The sequence below is a fragment of the Anabas testudineus genome, chromosome 2 (assembly GCF_900324465.2).
Source record: "Anabas testudineus chromosome 2, fAnaTes1.2, whole genome shotgun sequence".
NCBI classification, from domain to species: Eukaryota; Metazoa; Chordata; class Actinopteri; order Anabantiformes; family Anabantidae; genus Anabas; species Anabas testudineus.
Window position 1 is genome coordinate 5,057,901 of NC_046611.1, and position 19,341 is coordinate 5,077,241.

Below are 19,341 nucleotides of genomic sequence, written 5' to 3' on the forward strand. Positions count from 1 at the left end.
TTTCTAGTTCACCTGTGTGTACTGCACTGTGCTGTCCCACAGTATGAGTTTTAAGGACTAATTTTAAGATTTTGATTTGTTTTTACACAGGGTCAAATACACTGGCACATACACATTTTAACCATCCTATTTCTTGTATATAGCAATTAAGATAAAAGTTAAGATTACCTGTTCAACTATTGTCACTTACATGCTCTAGAGCCCCAGCAGATTAGGTCATACAAGAAAAATAAACATAGCCGTAAACTCGCACTGCGGAACACTGCATTGCAATACATACAGGTGATACCCTGACTATTGCAAGATATGAATGAATTTCGCATGTCCTCTCCCACCGTGAGAAAAGAGCCACTAAGAAATACTTCAAACCATGTCAACGTTGGTTAATTGGGACCAAGTTTTTTCTCAGGATTTCGGTTTAACTTTAAAACCATCATCAGGATGAAGCAACAAGGAGATAATAGGTAATAATCATTTAGCCATCAGAAGATCAATATATTGTCCATTGAGAGATAAAAGAACATATTCATCAGTGATGAAGCCTAATCAGCCTAAGGATTGTGCCTTAGAAGGTTTTTTCACTTTAGCTAAACACTTTTTGTATTGGCCTCAGGTTTGTTGCACTGAGATGGTCCAGATTTCCAAACTAGTCTGTCTGTGCTCTTTAAATGTTTGATGCTTATTAATAACATAAATTAATATATCAAAGCACCTGCAATCATAGATCACTCCTTTCTCTCTCTTTCAAATGGTGCCGTTTGTTATTAACACAGATTCCATTGTGTTTATTTGTTTGTGTGTGTGTGTGTGTGTGTGTATACTCTGTTGGCCATCAGGGAAGTTTGTGATGGCCTCAGGGAAAAGTCTTCACAGAGGGAAGGAGTCAATGAGGTATTACTCACACTGTGGGCACCTAAATCTGACTACAGACTCACACTCTTACTTCCTTCCTCATTGGGCATCAGCATCTGGTCCCCATGTGGAAAGTCATTACTGTTAGGGTGAGTCTCTGGGAAATGAATGTACCTTAATGTAATGTTCCATGAGGTGATAAAAATGAGACTGTGTGTGAGTGTGACCAAATAAACTTCTATTGGGCAATCATAGTGAAACCTCCATTGCATGAAAGCGTTGTGAGTAAATGAAGGTGAAGGAAGTGAGGGGCTGTTGCACAATAATGACCAAACATGCCTCTATGCTGTACAACCAAAGGAGTGGAACATGCAGGGTAGAAAAAGCATTGCGTCATAAGTTTAACACTTACACTTAAGAAGCAAAACAAAATGTACAGATTGTAAGCTGCAAGACGGAGCTTTCTTATCTTGAGTTGCATAAATAATAGTGACGTTAATTGATACCACCTCAACGAAACAGTTTGTTGTGAGATGCACGTGTCCTTTTCTAGAACAAGCAGACCTGCCACTACCATCACACACAGACTCTGTCTCTTGTCTCCTCCCACATTTCCTTCTCTCTCTCTCTCTCTTAATGACTTCCATACTTTCTCTCACTACCATGTCACTCAAACGTTTCCTGCATGTAGTTGGTGCATTTTACACTGGAGTTACAGGCCTGACTTCAGATGTTAATCCTCCTTTGAACCTTATTTTAGAATCTTGAACCTGACTACTACTGTGACAAGTTAGCTTGGTGAGAAGACATTAAGTGGTAGTAAATAGTGTGTGCTCCTGTTTGTAAACCTATCTGTGGCTGTAGAAGTACAGTTTGTGTGCATGACTTCGAGACAGAGGATCTCAATGTTTCACTTAGTAAGACTTTTATGGTTGCAAAAATTCAAGATTGTATGAGAAGCACAATGTTAGACTTAATTACCTGTTTATTTTGCCTCCAGATAGAGCTCTAAATACTTGTTTGCAGCTTTGAATTTGTCTTTAACAGTCAGTGAATAAATAATTCTAACAATAACAACAACCACAATCTTTCATTTTCAGTGTCTTTTTCTCTTGCCATCTCCCTCTCTCATTCCTCTAATTGCAACCATAATCCTTAGGCAGATTAAAGGGATGTGCAGGATCTGTGTGTGTGTTGTCTGCATGAATGATGCATAGATCTCTCAGAGATTACTCGATCCCCGTCATCATCACATGGTTTGAAACTGACAAGAATCCAAATCCAATTTACTTGACCCGACGTTCAATGAGGAATGTGATCAGGCAGCTTGTGAAGCAACTAAACTGAGGCACTGAGCAGCGGTGCTCTGTTTGTTGTGATGGCCTGATTTCTTGCTGACACTCTTGATGATTTGGAGATTTAACATATTCCCCAATTGTACAGCACATTTTACTGATATAAAATCCTGTTTTAGAAATCAGGACGTCTTTTACTGGTTGAATTAGTAGAAGTTTCTGGCAGATGTTTGGAACTCATAAGTCATACATAAGGTTAATTTGTGAACGATTAGCAAAAAAGGAAGTGTTACTCTTAGTTCATTGAAGTTGAAATTTTCATGACGCAGTCTGAAATTTTCTTGATGAGTTTAAAGTCATGGAATTAAAGTTCTTTAATTTGTTCAGGGCCCTTACACCATTATACAAACATTTCAGTACAGTTTTCTTCAGCAGCCCAGCCTGCCCAACATGAATTATGTTTTCAGTATCTTGCTAGTTTATGATAGCCCATATTCTATTTCTGAATACATTCTTTGTGTTTTGCTACTCTGTTGATATGTGGTTTCAATATTTAATCTGTGTACAGTCTGTCTGTGGTTAGTGCATCACATTTGGCCTTCGAGGCAATTAAGAGTGTTTCTGTCTCAGCTGTCTTATTCTTCAGGCACATATATTTTTGAGTGCCTTATTTTTTGTGTCTGGTAGTTTAATTTAAAAAATCCTTGAATTCTTCACAATTGATTTTGGAGATTGGTTCATGAAAGTCAGTTTCGGGAGTTTGGCAATCACAGACAACAAAACTCTGGGATCTGAAAACTCAGTGTGAATACAACCTTGTTTTAGTTAGTTGGGCACATGATTCTTTGTTCCAACATAATTACTACACATTATGTTACTCTAGATAATGCTAGATTCTGATTAATCATGTTATATGTCTCTGTATCAGGTGTAACAGTTGACTTGAAATGGCAAGCTGTTGCACTGATGTTGACATTGTCACTGCCAGCATTGAGCTTGTGTGACTTTCATGGGAAATGCTGGTGCCACCAGACATTGCTCAGAAAACTGAGGCAGCAGTATTAAAATGGAGTTGCACAACCTACTGCACAGGTTTCTCCAGATTTATTTTAAGAGAAACGATGTTCAGTAAAGCCTGCTGTTTTCATTTTCAATGCCATTGCATTTGGTTTGACGTATGAGAAGTCACCTAAGTCTTTGGTTTTAAAAATAGTCTAGTGACTACAAGCAGTCGAAAGTTTACATCAAACACATCTGCCAGCCAACCAACACGAACAATCCCACCTACTCCCTGCTGGTTTCAATGAACAGGAACAGGAATTTCTAAGGCACGTCAGGCTCATGAATGTCCTTTGGTGCAGCTAAGGTGCCTGCCATTGACTATATGTGGTGACATTGTGATTGAACTGAAGACCTCTGTCTTCTGCGCTCCTCCTCCAGCATTTGTACACACCTCATCCCCCACTGCACAACACTACTACTCACCTGTCTAGTTTGACCCCAACTCACCTCTCCACCCCAAGCTCCTCCACTGAGGGCAGGTGAGTCATTTGTGAGTATAAATTGATGTAAATCAACCCATCTGCCCTGCTCTGGGGAGTGTGGAAGACGCAGCACCACAGGGCAGAGAGAGAGGCACTGTCAGAAAGTTGCAATTTAAAAACATAATTGGACTGCCTTTCTAAGACGTGCATTGCAACCATGGGACTAGGTGTAAGTATTGGACCTGTCAGGGTTTGGTCTGGTTTCTAAGAGTCGATGCGTTTAGGTTAGGCTGTTTATTACAGTGTTTATAATGTTTTTGGCTTGGGAATATTTTTTGACCTGACTCTGACCAAACTGACTCTCAGGTCTGCTTTTGGGGAAGCGCTTGGCATTCAACTCAACTCTCATGGGACAAATATTTTGATGTGCTTCTGGACAAAGTGGCTTATATGTCATAATTCTGACCTATCATTTGGATCAACCGACTCGCAGGTCAATATTTTCGACCAGCCTTGGAACAATCTTTTGTGAAAATGACTCACAGGTCATTATTTCTGGCCTACACATCTGCCCAGTGGTCACCATGCTTAAAGACCAATGGCAATATATCATCTACATAAATACTAATGCTATACTGTGTGTTCTGTGTTTTGCACTGATGCTTTGATGCATAGCTGCTTCTAAGGCTAAATGAAAATGGTGAATAGGGTGGTGAGAGAGTGGGCAACCTTTTCTTGTCCCCCTGTACAATGTAAAAGGTTAGGACGTTAGCAAGTTGGTGATGATACTGGCAATGTGTGATGGCTTGGTGAATGTCTCACTTTAGTGACCCTAATTGTGGCTTGGCTTTGTGATAGATGGTCCAGAAGTGTTTGAAGAAGTAAAATTGTTCTTATTTAATAAATAATCTAGTTGAAATTAATTCTACGTTTTGGGTTTGTGTTAATGATTTTTACTTATTAGTCTGTGGAACTGGAACGGTCATTGTTATCCTAAAAGTGCTATTTGAAATACATTCCGTCCCTATATCCCAAAGTCCCGGCTTTTTTTTTCTAATTTGGCTTTCTTTTTTTATTTTATTGTTAATAGGGAAGGAGATGATGGTGCACATGTCTGTATAATTTATTGAGTAGTTCCAAAAAAAAGAGACATTTTGTGAATGTGAGCCAATTTGCTTGAGTTCTGTAGGCGTAATTAAATAGACAAGTCTAGGCAATTTTATTAGCTTATTTGATGAGCAATGGATTTCAGGATTTTCTTCTAGGAGAGAAGAGAAAAGTATTTACAAAGTGTTATATTTGTCTTATATATATATATATATATATATATATATATATAAGACAAATATAACACAATATATATATATATATATATATATATATATATATATATATATATATATATATATAGTTACAATTTATTTTCAGAAAGTGTGTGTGTGAGTTTGGAGTGGCAGCTCAGAAGTAATCAATTACTTAATTTGAACCAACATACAGTAATTTATCATAAACACAAAATCACTACTATTCATAGCCTCAAGTGTCCTATAAGATGTTGGGAAATCTTGATGATGTCAATTGTGTACTCTATGGACATATTTATAGTAAATGGACTGGGACAAGATGTTTTGACATTCAACATTTAACTTTTAGGCTTAGGCAACACACTAGATATTTTGAGCAAAAAAAAACCTTTTTGTATAAATGTTCAGATACAGTAGCTTTAACCTTTCCGCGCTAACACACAAAACATGAGATATACATTTTAATAATATACATAACACATATGTAAATTAGCTATGTGAAAATATCTGCTATTTTCCTATAACCTGATATTAATCATCATCACAATGGAGTCTTAAATCCTTTATTTTGGACTACGTTGACACATATGTGTCTTTTTCACGACAGTGCTTAAGAACATTATTGTACAGTAGTTTATGCTGTCTCTCTTCTCTTTAATCCAGAAAGGGAAAGATGACTACAAACTTGCAGCCACCTCAGATGGAGTGGACCAGAAGGGCAAGAAAGGTAAAAAGAACAAGGATTTCGATAACCTGAAGAAAGAACTTGAGATGGTGAGTACATATACAGGGGTGAAACTGTTTTATTTTAGTGACGTGACTTGGACAATTTCATTATTTCTAGATGACCAAAACACTCAGATATGACTTGAACTGTGTTAGTAACTTGCATGTAACTTTTGAACTGAACAAACCATGTCTTTCCCATGCATCTTGCTTGCCTAATACCTAATGACAGTCTTATTCAGGACATGTTAACATTCACTGCTATTAATTTACAGCTTCTACTTTGGCCTCAGTACTACAACAGCTTCTCAGATCAACATGTGTAATGTTGATATAAATTCAGCTGAAGGAGTGCAACTCGCTCTACAATGTCAAACACATGAATATGTGTGTGAGACTCTTGTGAGCAAATATCACTGAATCAATTGGATGACACTGATTCAGCAGAACGGACTGTTTAGCTGGATGAGTCCATATGTAACTAAGCTCAGTGCAGCTAACCCCTCATGTTTGGCTGTGAGTCTTCAGTCATCAGTGGATTGTAGATTTACTGTGTCTGCTCTGTATAGGCCACCATGCATGAATGATCCTGATCAGATGGCTCATTTTGCTTTATCATCTTTGTGCTCTCTGTGATCTTTCATGTTTTTTTTCTCTCTCTCCACAGGACGATCACAAGTTAAACCTGGAAGACCTTAGCAGAAAACATGGAACCGATGTAAACAGGGTAAGCACTCTGCTTGTGTATGTGTTTGTTTTTGACTGAGTGTGATTGTGCCTCATCAGCATGGTAGTTGCTACCGGCAGCTTCACAGAGGCTTATAAATGCAGAACGTAGAGAAAATCACAGTATGAGCAGGTGACACCTTGGAATTTCTTGTGCATTCTTGTGTATCATATTCTTCTTAGACAGTTTACAGTCTATATTTTCTGTACTCACAATATCTTCATCACCAAATCTTTCTTTTCTCTCCAAATCTTACATTTCTTTTTGTTTCAACCAAAATCCACCATCATCTTAGTGAGGATAGCTGTAGGTAGTGTGGTGTAGGGAAACATGCACAGATTAACCCTTTCTTTACTCTGTGTCTCTATTTAAGGGTCTGTTGTCCTCCAAAGCAAAAGAGATCCTAGCCCGAGATGGCCCAAATGTCCTCACACCTCCCCCCACCACACCTGAATGGGTCAAGTTCTGCAAACAGGTAAATATCTGAAAATGACAGTTGGTAGTTCAATATGTACCATGCAAAACACAAACTCAGCTCAAACACTCAACTTATTAGAAATGCTAATAAACTGATTCCCTGCAGCCAATGAAACCAACATATTTTTTTAACGTGAATCCTTTTTTATCTTGTTTCCAGATGTTTGGTGGTTTCTGCATGTTGCTGTGGATTGGTGCAATCCTCTGCTTCATTGCTTTTGCTATCCAGATGACATCAGAAGAAGAAAAGTTGTATGATAATGTGAGGAGGACTTTATAGTGTATATGCCATTTACTATATCTGTAAAGTAATTCAAAGCAGTAATGTCTCCAATAATTACCTGGTAATTACCTGTTTTTTCTGTTCATGCAGTTGTTCCTGGGTCTGGTGCTTGCTACTGTTGTTCTCGTCACTGGTTGCTTTTCCTACTTCCAAGAGGCCAAGAGCTCCAAGATCATGGAGTTCTTTAAGAACATGGTCCCTCAAGTGAGTTGCTTCTGATTTTTGTACCAGTGATACTCTTATTTAGTAACTATTACTTGTCGAATTATATGAGTGGCTCAGAATTTAAGTGATGTAGACAAAGTATAGAATATTATTACTGCCTGATGCTAAGAAGTAGTATTACTTCATCATTATTACCAACCGCACATTTTTATATGTATGTTTATTTGTTATCCTCAGATAATTCCCTAGAAATGTACATTTCTCCTTTGGTTTCATAGCAAGCACTGGTGATCCGTGATGGTGAGAAGAAGAGCATTAACACCGAAGAAGTGGTGGTTGGAGATTTAGTGGAGATAAAAGGTGGAGACAAGATCCCTGCTGATCTGCGAATCATCTCTGCTCATGGCTGCAAGGTGTTATTTTTGTGTATTTTCAAGTGGACACTACAAAGACAAAAGAAATCATTTTTTACTCACCACATATTCTGTTAGTCATGGTTAAAGTTGCTTAGCATCTGATGCTGTTTGTCATTACTGAAGTTTTCTTCATCTTAATCAGTTTTTGACTAGATTTTCTTTGACTCAGGCATCAAAACATGGTTCTTCCTTAGATTTAAAATTGACAAAATGTGTCATCATCTTTTGTCTTCAAAAGCCAAAAACAACATTCACTGCTCTGTGGCTTTCACACTTTTCTTGATGGCATTTTGTTCTTAGTAATTTTCTGTCTTCAGGTGGACAACTCCTCCCTGACTGGCGAGTCAGAGCCCCAGACTCGTAGCCCAGAATTCACCAACGAAAACCCTTTGGAAACCAGGAATATTGCTTTCTCTTCCACTAGCTGTGTTGAAGGTAGAGAAAATAACTACTAGTTGTTGAAATAAAGACAACAGGGGTAAAATAACTTCATGTGCAGCTTTAATTACAATAACCTTAAATCTAAAACTTCAGGGAAATTGAGCCTGAAAATGATTCATATCTACAAATTTAAGAAGAGCAGGTTGTTGGCAAAATACGTCTCTGATGTGAGTAATAGTTAAATGTTGATAAATAGTAGATTTAATTCATATTAAATGTTTATTAACAATGTGTAGCATGAAATAAGTAGAAAAGATTAATTGGTGTTAAAGAACCAAATTAACTAACCCCATTTCCAGAAAATCTGGTACTATTTTTAAAAAGAAATAAAAACCGAGATCTGTGATTTATTCACTGGAACCAAAAGTACAAAAAAACATGAGTTTGTTGGCTGCAACATACTCAATTTTTACATTTTAGAAAAAGTCCCAACTTTTTAGTACATCATTCATAGTTTAACTAATTTGAATAATAACATCTGGTAAATGTGAACTAATGTTAAATCTTTCCAGGTACTGCCAGGGGAATTGTCATCAATACTGGAGACAATACCGTCATAGGCCGTATTGCCACACTGGCTTCCAGTCTGGACTCTGGTAAAACTCCCATTGCCATCGAGATTGAACACTTCATCCACATCATCACTGGAGTGGCGGGCGTCCTGGGTGTTACCTTCTTGATTCTCTCCATTGTCCTTGGATACAGCTGGCTGGAGGCCATTGTCTTTCTCATTAGTATCATCGTTGCCAATGTACCAGAGGGTCTTCTTCCTACCGTCACTGTGAGTTGCGATGTCATTCTCTAATTTTGTTGATGCAAAGCTTAATTACCTACAGTACAAACACTTGATTCCTGTGTCTAGGTGTGTCTGACTCTGACTGCCAAGCGTATGGCCAAGAAGAACTGCCTGGTGAAGAACTTGGAAGCCGTCGAGACGCTGGGCTCCACTTCCACCATCTGCTCAGACAAGACCGGCACTCTGACCCAGAACAGGATGACTGTGGCTCACATGTGGTTTGACAACTTGATCCATGAAGCGGACACCACAGAGGACCAGGACGGGGCCTCCTTTGACAAGAGCTCAGCCACCTGGACTTCTCTGTCCAGAGTTGCTGGACTTTGCAATCGTGCTGTAGCCCTTGCAGGACAGGATCATATTCCTGTAATAAAGGTGAAAGCAATATTTCCTTCTAAATGTTTCTTCAATAACATTGGCTTTTGATATTAACAGTGTCTCTTTCCTGGTTGGAAACAAAAACAAAGCTTAATTTACTCCCACTGTTATCCAGTATATTGCAGATAAATAAGAAATGTGATGTGATGTGATCCACCAATACAACTCTTTTTCTGAATTCACAGAGAGAGGTAGTAGGTGATGCCTCAGAAGCTGCCTTGTTTAAGTGTATTGAGATGTGCTGCGGCTCAGTTGAAGAAATGAGAAACAAGTCTCCCAAGCTTGCTGAGATCCCCTTCAACTCTACCAACAAATACCAGGTAACTCATCCACATCGTTCTGTTTAGCGTGCGTTCTTTACAGCTGGTACAGATTATGCAACAGTTTTCATAATATTGAGTTCCAAAAATGAGCAAAACCCAATAACGAAATGGTTAGCACTGGAGGTAAAGGGATGATGTCAAGTGAGTAGGTGACCTTTACTGGACTGTTTTTGACAAATAATTATATTAATTATTTTATGTAAAACAACAAACTTTTTAATCCAGTTTGTTTTGTTCCACAGCTCTCCATCCACAAGAATTCAACTCCTGGAGAGACCAAGCACCTTCTGGTAATGAAAGGTGCCCCAGAGAGGATTTTGGACCGCTGCTCCACCATCATGATCCATGGCAACGTGCAGCCTCTAGATGACAAGATGAAGGAAGCTTTCCAGAATGCCTACATAGAGCTAGGAGGACTTGGAGAAAGAGTTCTTGGTATGTTCTAGCTCAGTTTTGTTGCAGTAAATGTTTGTGGTAAACTGTCCAGTCCCTTGCCTAAATGACTGACAAGCATTTGCCTCCTCTTGCACAGGTTTTTGCCATTTCAGCCTGCCTGATGACCAGTTCCCAGAGGGCTTTGCTTTTGATACTGAAGAAGTGAACTTCCCCACAGAGAACCTTTGCTTCATTGGTCTCATGTCCATGATCGACCCTCCTCGTGCTGCTGTGCCTGATGCTGTCAGCAAATGCAGAAGTGCTGGAATTAAGGTATTTAAGTCTTTTTTAGGTAGCCATTGAATCCCAGAGAAATTTGTTTATTCAGGAACCTGAAAAAATTATATTTGACAAGCTAATGGTTAAGTCAACTCATTACTTATGATTACTTTTGAAGGTGAATTTCTTAATGACCTCGTATTATACAAAAAATGAGAATTTGCTTAAGGTGATAGCAAGATGCCTGCTGTAATTTTACTATAATTCAAGATCCTGAGATTGAATTTTTGCGTCTTACCTCCTTCCCCCAGGTTATCATGGTCACAGGTGATCATCCCATCACAGCTAAGGCTATTGCTAAAGGTGTGGGCATCATCTCTGAAGGCAACGAGACAGTTGATGAAATTGCTGCCCGTCTGAATGTAGCTGTTTCAGAGGTGAACCCCAGGTTAGTACATGCACTAAGGCTTCATTCACTAGCTTAGATCATATTTTTTAAGCCAGAGTAAAGACTGTCTGCTGTCCGAACAAGTTTGGTTTTTACTTCCCTTGTTATACAATAGGGATTAGTATTAAAACTGTCATCTGAAAGGTGGTGTTAATTCTCTTCCAGGGATGCCAAGGCATGTGTTATCCATGGTGGTGAGCTGAAAGACATGACTTCAGAGCAGCTTGACGATGTGCTCAAACACCACACTGAAATTGTCTTTGCCAGAACCTCCCCTCAGCAGAAACTGATTATTGTGGAAGGTTGCCAGAGACAGGTCAGCATCAAAGATATTTTCACAGAGATGATTTGGGATCGAAAGCTTTCAGATATGTCTGTTTTATTGCATCTAAAAACAAGCATTACCAATAATTACTTCTCTGCAGGGAGCCATTGTGGCTGTGACAGGGGACGGTGTGAACGACTCTCCAGCTCTGAAGAAGGCCGACATTGGTGTTGCCATGGGTATCACAGGATCAGACGTCTCCAAGCAGGCTGCTGACATGATCCTGCTGGACGACAACTTTGCCTCCATCGTTACTGGTGTGGAAGAAGGTAAGACATACACCAACAGCTTCCTGGAGAAATGTGGAAATGCCTCATTTTAACAGTGATTTTATTTATTTCCTGACATTGTTAATTTTAATTTAACTATTTTTAATTTTAACTATTCAGGCCGACTGATCTTTGACAACTTAAAGAAGTCCATCGTCTACACTCTGTCTAGTAAAATCCCTGAGATGTCACCCTTCTTCTTCTTTGCCATCGCCAATATCCCTCTGCCTCTGGGAACCATCACCATCCTCTTTATTGACCTGGGAACTGACTTGGTGAGTGTGGACTTATTTTTACTTGTATCATGATGTTCACCTCACAAATGTTGCTATGATGAGATAAATTCTGTGCTATTTACTTGTGGTCTAAAGGTCCCTGCTATCTCCCTGGCTTATGAAGCACCTGAGAGTGACATCATGAAAAGACAGCCCAGAAATGCAAAAACAGACAAACTGGTAAATTACAGGCTCATCAGTGTGGCCTATGGACAACTTGGTAAGCAACAGTGTTTTTAGTTAACTTAAATGATCCTAAACTAGGAAAACACCAGTGAATTTCTGATTTACTCAACAAATCACATGATTACACTGAAACATTCAACATATTATACTCTGACTTCTGATATTACCTTACTAATTTGAGCCATAAAGCTCCATTGTTACCCAAAAATAGACCACATGGTTATACAGCATGTCATGCATTATGAATAATATTGGTACTGTAGTTCACTTAGGCTAATAATAGCGATCACTTTCACACTCTGGAGTTCCTGTAATGCAGGGGCCACTGGGCATGCTCTGGAACATACTTTATAGTAAATAAACAGCAACTATTTTTTACTTTGCGTAGTTGATCCACTTTTAATCTTGGGCTTCTGTATTATTCTGAAAATATATTTTGTTTGTGTGAAGACGGTCTCTATTTGATTTAAAGAGCACCATTTTCAAGTCAGCACTTGAGACCAAGCAGGCACAGATTTATTAGTGCAGAGTCAGATTTTTAAGTGTGTAATCCCAACCATGTGCATGCTTGTTTACCTAATGCCAGTTTAGGTTCACAGAGCAAGTTGCCGCAGTGTTTAATTGATCTGTTTTCTGGGAACTAAGAGCCCAGAAGAACAGTCACAGGGTTTTCACTAAACCCACGTTCTGGAGTTCACCCACATGGAGTCAGATCATTTCACAGTAAACCCAACACAGGCCAGAGCCCAAATTTCTGACAGCATTATGCTGAGACTCATACAGCATACTAGACTCATATTCTCATGTTCAAATGTGCAGTCATTTTCTCTGTTGAAGGTATTAAATGAGAAAATCCAGCGTCTGACTATAAAATAAAAGTTGCAAACGCTGCCGATACAATATGAAAAAATTCTACCACAGTAATTTGACAACAAACTGAAAATACAGACACAAAATGCTGCTTTTGTCTCCATCTGGTGGTGAGAAAACACCACTCTCCCAGTTTTTATTTTGAAAGTAGAACGAAGCTCTAACAATGACCTGAAAGCTCAAATTAGATTTGAGATTCTGCTTTCCCTCGCTTTCCACTCTGCTTCTGCTCTTACAAATCAGTATTTCGATTTGGACATACATTCATTACATTCATTAATGTTGACCGTAGAAAAAAATACCAGCTTTATCCTTTAATAATCAGTATCATCATTATGTAATATTCATTATGTCCATCCACATTCTTTCCTGTACACTTCTCTGCTCTGTAGAAGACAACAATTTGTGGAAAGTTATGTTAATGTTGACTTAACAATATTTATTATTAGCAGTTATGTGTTGTTTGTCTTCTTCATCATGATTGTTTAGTCATTTGCCACATCTATCTCTTTCTTTGATAGGTACAATTCAGGCCACTTGTGGGTTTTTCGTATATTTTGTTATCATGAGTGAAAATGGTTTCCGCCCCTTGGACCTGGTGGGACTCAGGATGTTCTGGTACGACAAACATATACACAACCTGGAAGACAGCTATGGGCAGGAATGGGTCAGTATTGCAAATGTTACTGGTAACCTTTTTAATTTTCTGTCCCCAGACATGTGACAACTGTCACTCTAATTAGGTCTATCATTTTACTTTTTAGAAGATTTCAAACAAGACAAATGGCAAGGTCAATTCATTTGTGAGTTGTGTTCCTCCTCTTATGCCTGCCTGATAGAAAGGAACTATAATTCTATATAATTCTATATTATTTAATGTCTCTTCATGGAAATGTAATTCGGAACTTTCATCTCTTATCCATCTTTTGGTCTAAAACCCAAATGTCGTCAGAGTACAGCAACAAAATGAATTGGCCTTGCTATTTAAATACTGCAGACAAAGAATTCCAGTACAAAGAAAGGTGTACACACAAAAACGTGTATTTTCAGTATTATGTTGGTCCCTTGTACTTGTTAAACCCATTATAATAATGATGTTTTGTTATTATGTTAGGAGGACAATTATTTTTTAGCAATTAATAAGTTAGAAACCCACTATTTAATCCAAAATAAGGGCACTTCTCTACAATACCAATACAAATACAACCCTCCATCCATCCATCCATCCATCTTCTTTCGCTTATCTGGGGCTGGGTTGTGGGGGCAGCAGTCTAAGCAGAGATGCCCAGACTTCCCTCTCCCCAGACTCCTACTGTGGCACTTCCAGGCCTTTTGAGAGACATAATCCGTGCAACTTGTCCTGGATTTTCTCCGGGGCTTCGTCCTGGTGGGACATCTGGAAAACCTGCCCAGGGAGGCGTCCTAGAAGTATTCGAAACAGATGCCCAGGCTACCTAAGATGGCTCCTCTTTATTTGGAGGAGCAGCAGCTTTACTCCGAGTTCCTCCCAGGCGACCAAGCTTCTCATCCTATCTCTAAGGGTGCGACCAGTCACCCTGCAGAGGAAACTCATTTGTATCCGGGACCTTGTCTTTTTGGTCATGAGGTGAGAGCTCAGCTCCTCCTTCATCACCACAGACCTGTACACAGACTACATTGCAGTTGACGATGCATCGATCTTTTAATCTCATGTTTCACTCATAAACAAGAACCCAAGATACTTGAACTCCTTCCCGTCGTTTTGCTGAGAACCAGAGCAAATTAATGAACTGCCTGCTGCCTAACACATAGTATGTAATCACCCATATGAGGATGGGTTCCCTGTTGAGTCTGGTTCCTCTCAAGGTTTCTTCCTGTTGCCTTCTCAGGGAGTTTTTCCTTGCCACTGTCGCCCTCGGCTTGCTCATCAGGGACAATCTGATTATTATGACTCATACACATTTACTGTTCATGTAAACTTCCATAGTTTCTTTGGTTGTGTAAAGCTGCTTTGCGACAATGTCAATTGTAAAAAGCGCTCTACATATAAAATTGAAATGAATTTACATTTAGCAGACGCTTTTATCCAAAGCAACTTACAAGTCGGTAGAAGGTACAAGTGTAGGCAGGGCAGCATGAGGAGGTCTTGCCTACTGGAGGTAGGCCACGGCTGGGATTTGAACCCCAGTCTCCCACATGGGAGGCGGTGATGTTACCACTAACTGATTAGCGGAACTGAAATTGAAAATTCAAAAACAACTCTGGGGATACATGTACAGTATATATTTCATATATATAGTTAATTCTCAAGAAGTAAATAGTGAAAATGTTCTAATCTGCTTTCATTGTCTATTCTTCAGACATATGACCAAAGAAGGGCTTTAGAGTTCACCTGCCACACAGCTTACTTCGTCAATATCGTGGTCATCCGTTGGTTCACTCTGATCATCGCGAAGACCAGGAGGAACTCCATCTTTCACCAAGGAATGAAGTACGTACACATTATCAATGCTGTCTCCTGATAGTTATGTTCCTGTGCAACTAAACTGCAAGAAGAAAAGAACAAAGCTCCACATTTATTAAAGGAAAGCCAGTTGTAAAGAGGTGGTTGTGGTGGTTGGAGGGTGTTTAACACGCAGAAACTCCTGCATGTTTCTTGCAAAAAAAACACTGGTTGAGATAGATAAAGAAAGATTGACTGAAGTACGCAAATAAAGAGAAGCACCGTGATTTCTCTGAGCATCAGTCTGACTGAGTTGTGTATAATATGTGAAGTCTTTTTCTTTTACAGGAACCACGTCCTCATCTTTGGTCTGTTTGAGGAGACGGCTCTGGCTACTTTCCTGTCATACTGCCCAGGGATGGATATGGCCCTCAGAATGTACCCTCTCAAGTGAGTAAATGACACACACACACACACACACACACACACACACACACACACACACACACACACACACACACACACACACACACACACACAACAACACACCCACACTTCCATTCATCATACTGTACACACACAAAAGAACAACACGCAGGTAAATATTATCCACAATCTGTTATCTTTAATCTGCCGATAAGCTTCCCAGGACATTTTCAGCAGAGCATAACTTTTCTGTTTGTGGGTTTTGTGGCTGACATCACGTCGTTTTCCATAGAAATATTCTGCTCTGTTCACACGGACAGGAGGATTTATGAGCTCAATAGTCATTAGGTTTATTGTTTAATTTGGATTGCCTCGTGATGAAGTCAGTGCTGCTTTAGTTGTTTATCTACTTAAAAATGTGGATATTAAAACGAGATTCTTTACCCAACAGAGAAAAACAGAAAGCAGCAAGGGCATATTAAGCTCATTAGCTCAGCACAGGAGGTTCACACACAGCTCAAATCTCCTTGTTTTCTTCTCATTATTGTTTTGAATTTTTCCCTTCTGCTGCTTCTCTTTTCTTCATCACCACCTTTTCATTTGTTTCCAGTTAAGATACTTAGTTAACACTGGTATTAGATCTTGTGCATTTTAAATTATATTGATCGTATTTGATTTTGAAATTATTTTTCAAATGGTTATAGTTCCCTCCTGATTTACCTTCTTTTCTGTATACATGAGATGCAACATACTGCAAAACAAACTGTAAAGCAGCACTCAAACATTAGAGAAACTAACAGATCACCTTTGCAAAATAATGTACAGTTTGAACCCTTGGATTAGCATTTATGCGTTATAGAGTTTGTGTTAACTTCCAACTAAAATGGCAGAAAGATCTGTGCAGTGGTTGGTACAGTACTTACTAGTTGAGCCTCCTCTACACACAGTTGCTTGTCTTCAGTAACTTACTCTCTCCCTCTGTGTGTTTTCATCTTAGGCCGACTTGGTGGTTCTGTGCCTTCCCATTCGCCATCACTCTGTTCACATATGAAGAAACCAGAAAATATATCCTCAGGAAAAAACCTGGCGGTAAGCCCTCTTCTGACTTTTCTTTTGCTTTCCAAGACATTTAAGGCTTTGTATGACTCATTTTTATCTGCTAAACCTTGAGCCCTAAAACGTTGCCCAACTATAGTGAATAATAAGCTACAGCCAGATCGGAAAAAGGAAAAAATTACCTGAGAACTAAGGCAATTCAAAAAATTTAAGAAATCTTTTACCCTTCTGTTGTGTGCATGTACATTCTCTCTAACTCTGGGCTTAGTAAAGTCTCATATTTTCAACTCAAAAGTTTAAATCATGATTCCACATGAGCACACAGGACCCAGTACACAGACGTCTACCTTGACAGCTACAGGAACAAGTCAGTGTCAGCTGATCATTTTAACTGTTTCCTCTCAGGGAGATTTTGCAGAACAGCAATTCAATTCATTTATTTTGTATAGTGCCAAATCACAACAGAAGTCATCTCAAGGCCCTTTACAGTGTTCAAGGTTTAAGACCTTACAAAATATAACTGTATACAGAATTATATAGAAAACCAACAACCCCACTTTAGCAAGAACTAGGCGACAGTGGAGAGGAAAAGCAGAACCAGGCTAAGGGTGGGTGGCCATCTGCCTCGACCGGTAGGGGTGAGTGTAAGAAGGAGAGAGAAAAGAACAGCAGGCAACAAAAGAACAACAACAACAACCAAGTTGCCGTTCGGTTGTAGCGCTTTCCTAAATTTGTCTGTGAAAGAAAAGAATTAAGATCGAAAAATGTGAAGCAAAACATCCCCAAAACCCTCCTAATTCCTAATTCTGTCTCTATTGGTTTCTAGGTTGGTTGGAGAGTGAGACATACTACTGAGTCAACACAGTCACGGAAGGAGCAGTCAGGGTTTCACTGTTACTTACTGCCATGTTAGATATTTGTTATCTGATGTTAGTCAGAGCCCAAGAACACAAATCATGAAAAAATGAAGGATCTCTATGTTTATGCCATTCATAATAAAACATTTTCATACTGTTGTACATCGAGGCTGCTTGGACGTTTTTCCCCCTAATGGTAAAAACTACATTTTTTCCAAGAATTCTAGTGCTTCAGGACCTAATCATAATACCAGACATGATTTGATAAATAGAAAGTATTTTTATCATTACAAGAAAATGTGATGGAGGTGAATACAGGATTTAAAAAAAAAAACACTGGAATCCAGGAATTCTGAGAATTCTAGTCGTGAAGTACAAAATGGTGGGTGCCAAGTTGGCGTTCTCCACGTGGTTTGGAGTGAGTACAAAACATGTGGCAAAAGGTACAAAAGAAAAAAACAAAACTCTAAAGCCAAAGAACAAGAAGAAAAAGGGAGCAACAGAGGGTGAGTCAGGGTGACAGAACTGTCCAAGGGGGTCAAAGGGGTTAGTCCAGTAGAGCCAAAAAACACAAGGCAGAAGCAAGACCAAAAAAACGAGGCGAGATACTAGACAAGGGAGTGTGACTGGGAAGCAATGAAAACGGACACAGGTAAAAAACAATCAAGGTGATTAGTGAAGCTGGAAGCATAAAACAGGAAGGTGGGAGGAAGCACGAGACAGGAAATGGAGCCAGGATTACGACATCAGTAGATATAACAGTGAGTCAGGTCCACTGACCCATGTCTCAGCATTACCCTCTTCAACGGTCCTTGGATTGATTAACAGCGCACTTTCAAACAAAATAACAAAAAAGAGAGAAAATGGAGCCTTTCTTTAGAGCTTTAAAGATATTTTAGGACATTTTAACAGCAAGATGCGACCATTAGTAACCCAAGAAAAAAACAACAGTCATACTTTAATATGAATAACATGTCATGCTATCTTCTACATGGAAAAACCTACAACTTCCTTGCAGTATGCGGCTAATTACGGCTCATTAAGTAAGTAAGTCATCAGTAAATGTTAGTTTGCTGTGTCCACTGAACTAAGTCACAATCAAACTTTAATAAAAACAAAAAAATAATTTGTGTGTGTGTGTGTGTGTGTGTGTGTCCTAGCATTATAACAGCCCAGGCACAGGTGACCAGCTACACACACTTACTGTAGGAAACACTAGTTGGCAGAACATCACCAGAACATATGGATTGTCATCAGTGAAAACATTGCGTGCTGCTTAGTTCAGGTTGAACAGTTGAATGTTTTACCTTCACAAATAATGTCTTTACAGCAGAGGGAGCAATTGCAGACAAGCAGCAAAAGAATCTTAGAGACAGATGCAGAATCATACTGCATATATGTTTACTAATACTTACATATTTGTTATGTATGTTGTAAATTACAATTATAGTTGTAATGAGCTGAGTGTAGCTTTTGTTTGTATGTGTACTGGGATGTGCCATCTTGTGATTGTTTTTCTTTTCCCTCCAGCCTACGCACAGCTTTTCTGTTTGTGTGGATCTAAGAACTGACTGAATTTGTCTTAATAAAGTGAGTTCAAGTTATAGACGAGTGGTTTTCTTTCTTGTTTGCAGAAGGTGAAACCATCTCCTGACTGAAGCATCACGTTGAAATCTACACTTTGCTGACAACAATAAGATTAAAAAGGAGAGACTGCTTTTGTGGCATGAGAGATATCTCTTTTTAAACATAGAAGATTAAAACTGAATTTAAAATTCATTTGACCATGAATAGCAGTTTATTACAGTTGTGTATCTAATTTAATAGATGGAAAACAGAAATAAATAATTCATATCGCAAAGCACGTGAAAGTCATAGGTCGAAGG

At 39.0% G+C, this 19,341-nt stretch overlaps 1 protein-coding gene across 1 annotated transcript; it reads left to right on the forward strand.

Moving 5' to 3' along the window:
* The first annotated feature begins 3,720 nt into the window (after positions 1-3,720).
* Positions 3,721-17,617, forward strand: LOC113164875 (sodium/potassium-transporting ATPase subunit alpha-1). Its single transcript, XM_026364406.1, has 23 exons — positions 3,721-3,860; positions 5,599-5,709; positions 6,329-6,388; positions 6,762-6,863; positions 7,026-7,127; positions 7,239-7,352; positions 7,592-7,726; positions 8,047-8,164; positions 8,683-8,951; positions 9,033-9,341; positions 9,530-9,664; positions 9,910-10,102; positions 10,200-10,375; positions 10,633-10,769; positions 10,935-11,085; positions 11,195-11,363; positions 11,484-11,638; positions 11,735-11,858; positions 13,216-13,361; positions 15,034-15,164; positions 15,465-15,566; positions 16,540-16,631; positions 17,425-17,617. Exons 1-23 carry the CDS (start codon positions 3,849-3,851, stop codon positions 17,451-17,453), a joined length of 3,072 nt encoding a protein of 1,023 aa, XP_026220191.1. The 5' UTR covers positions 3,721-3,848; the 3' UTR covers positions 17,454-17,617.
* The last annotated feature ends 1,724 nt before the right edge of the window (positions 17,618-19,341 follow it).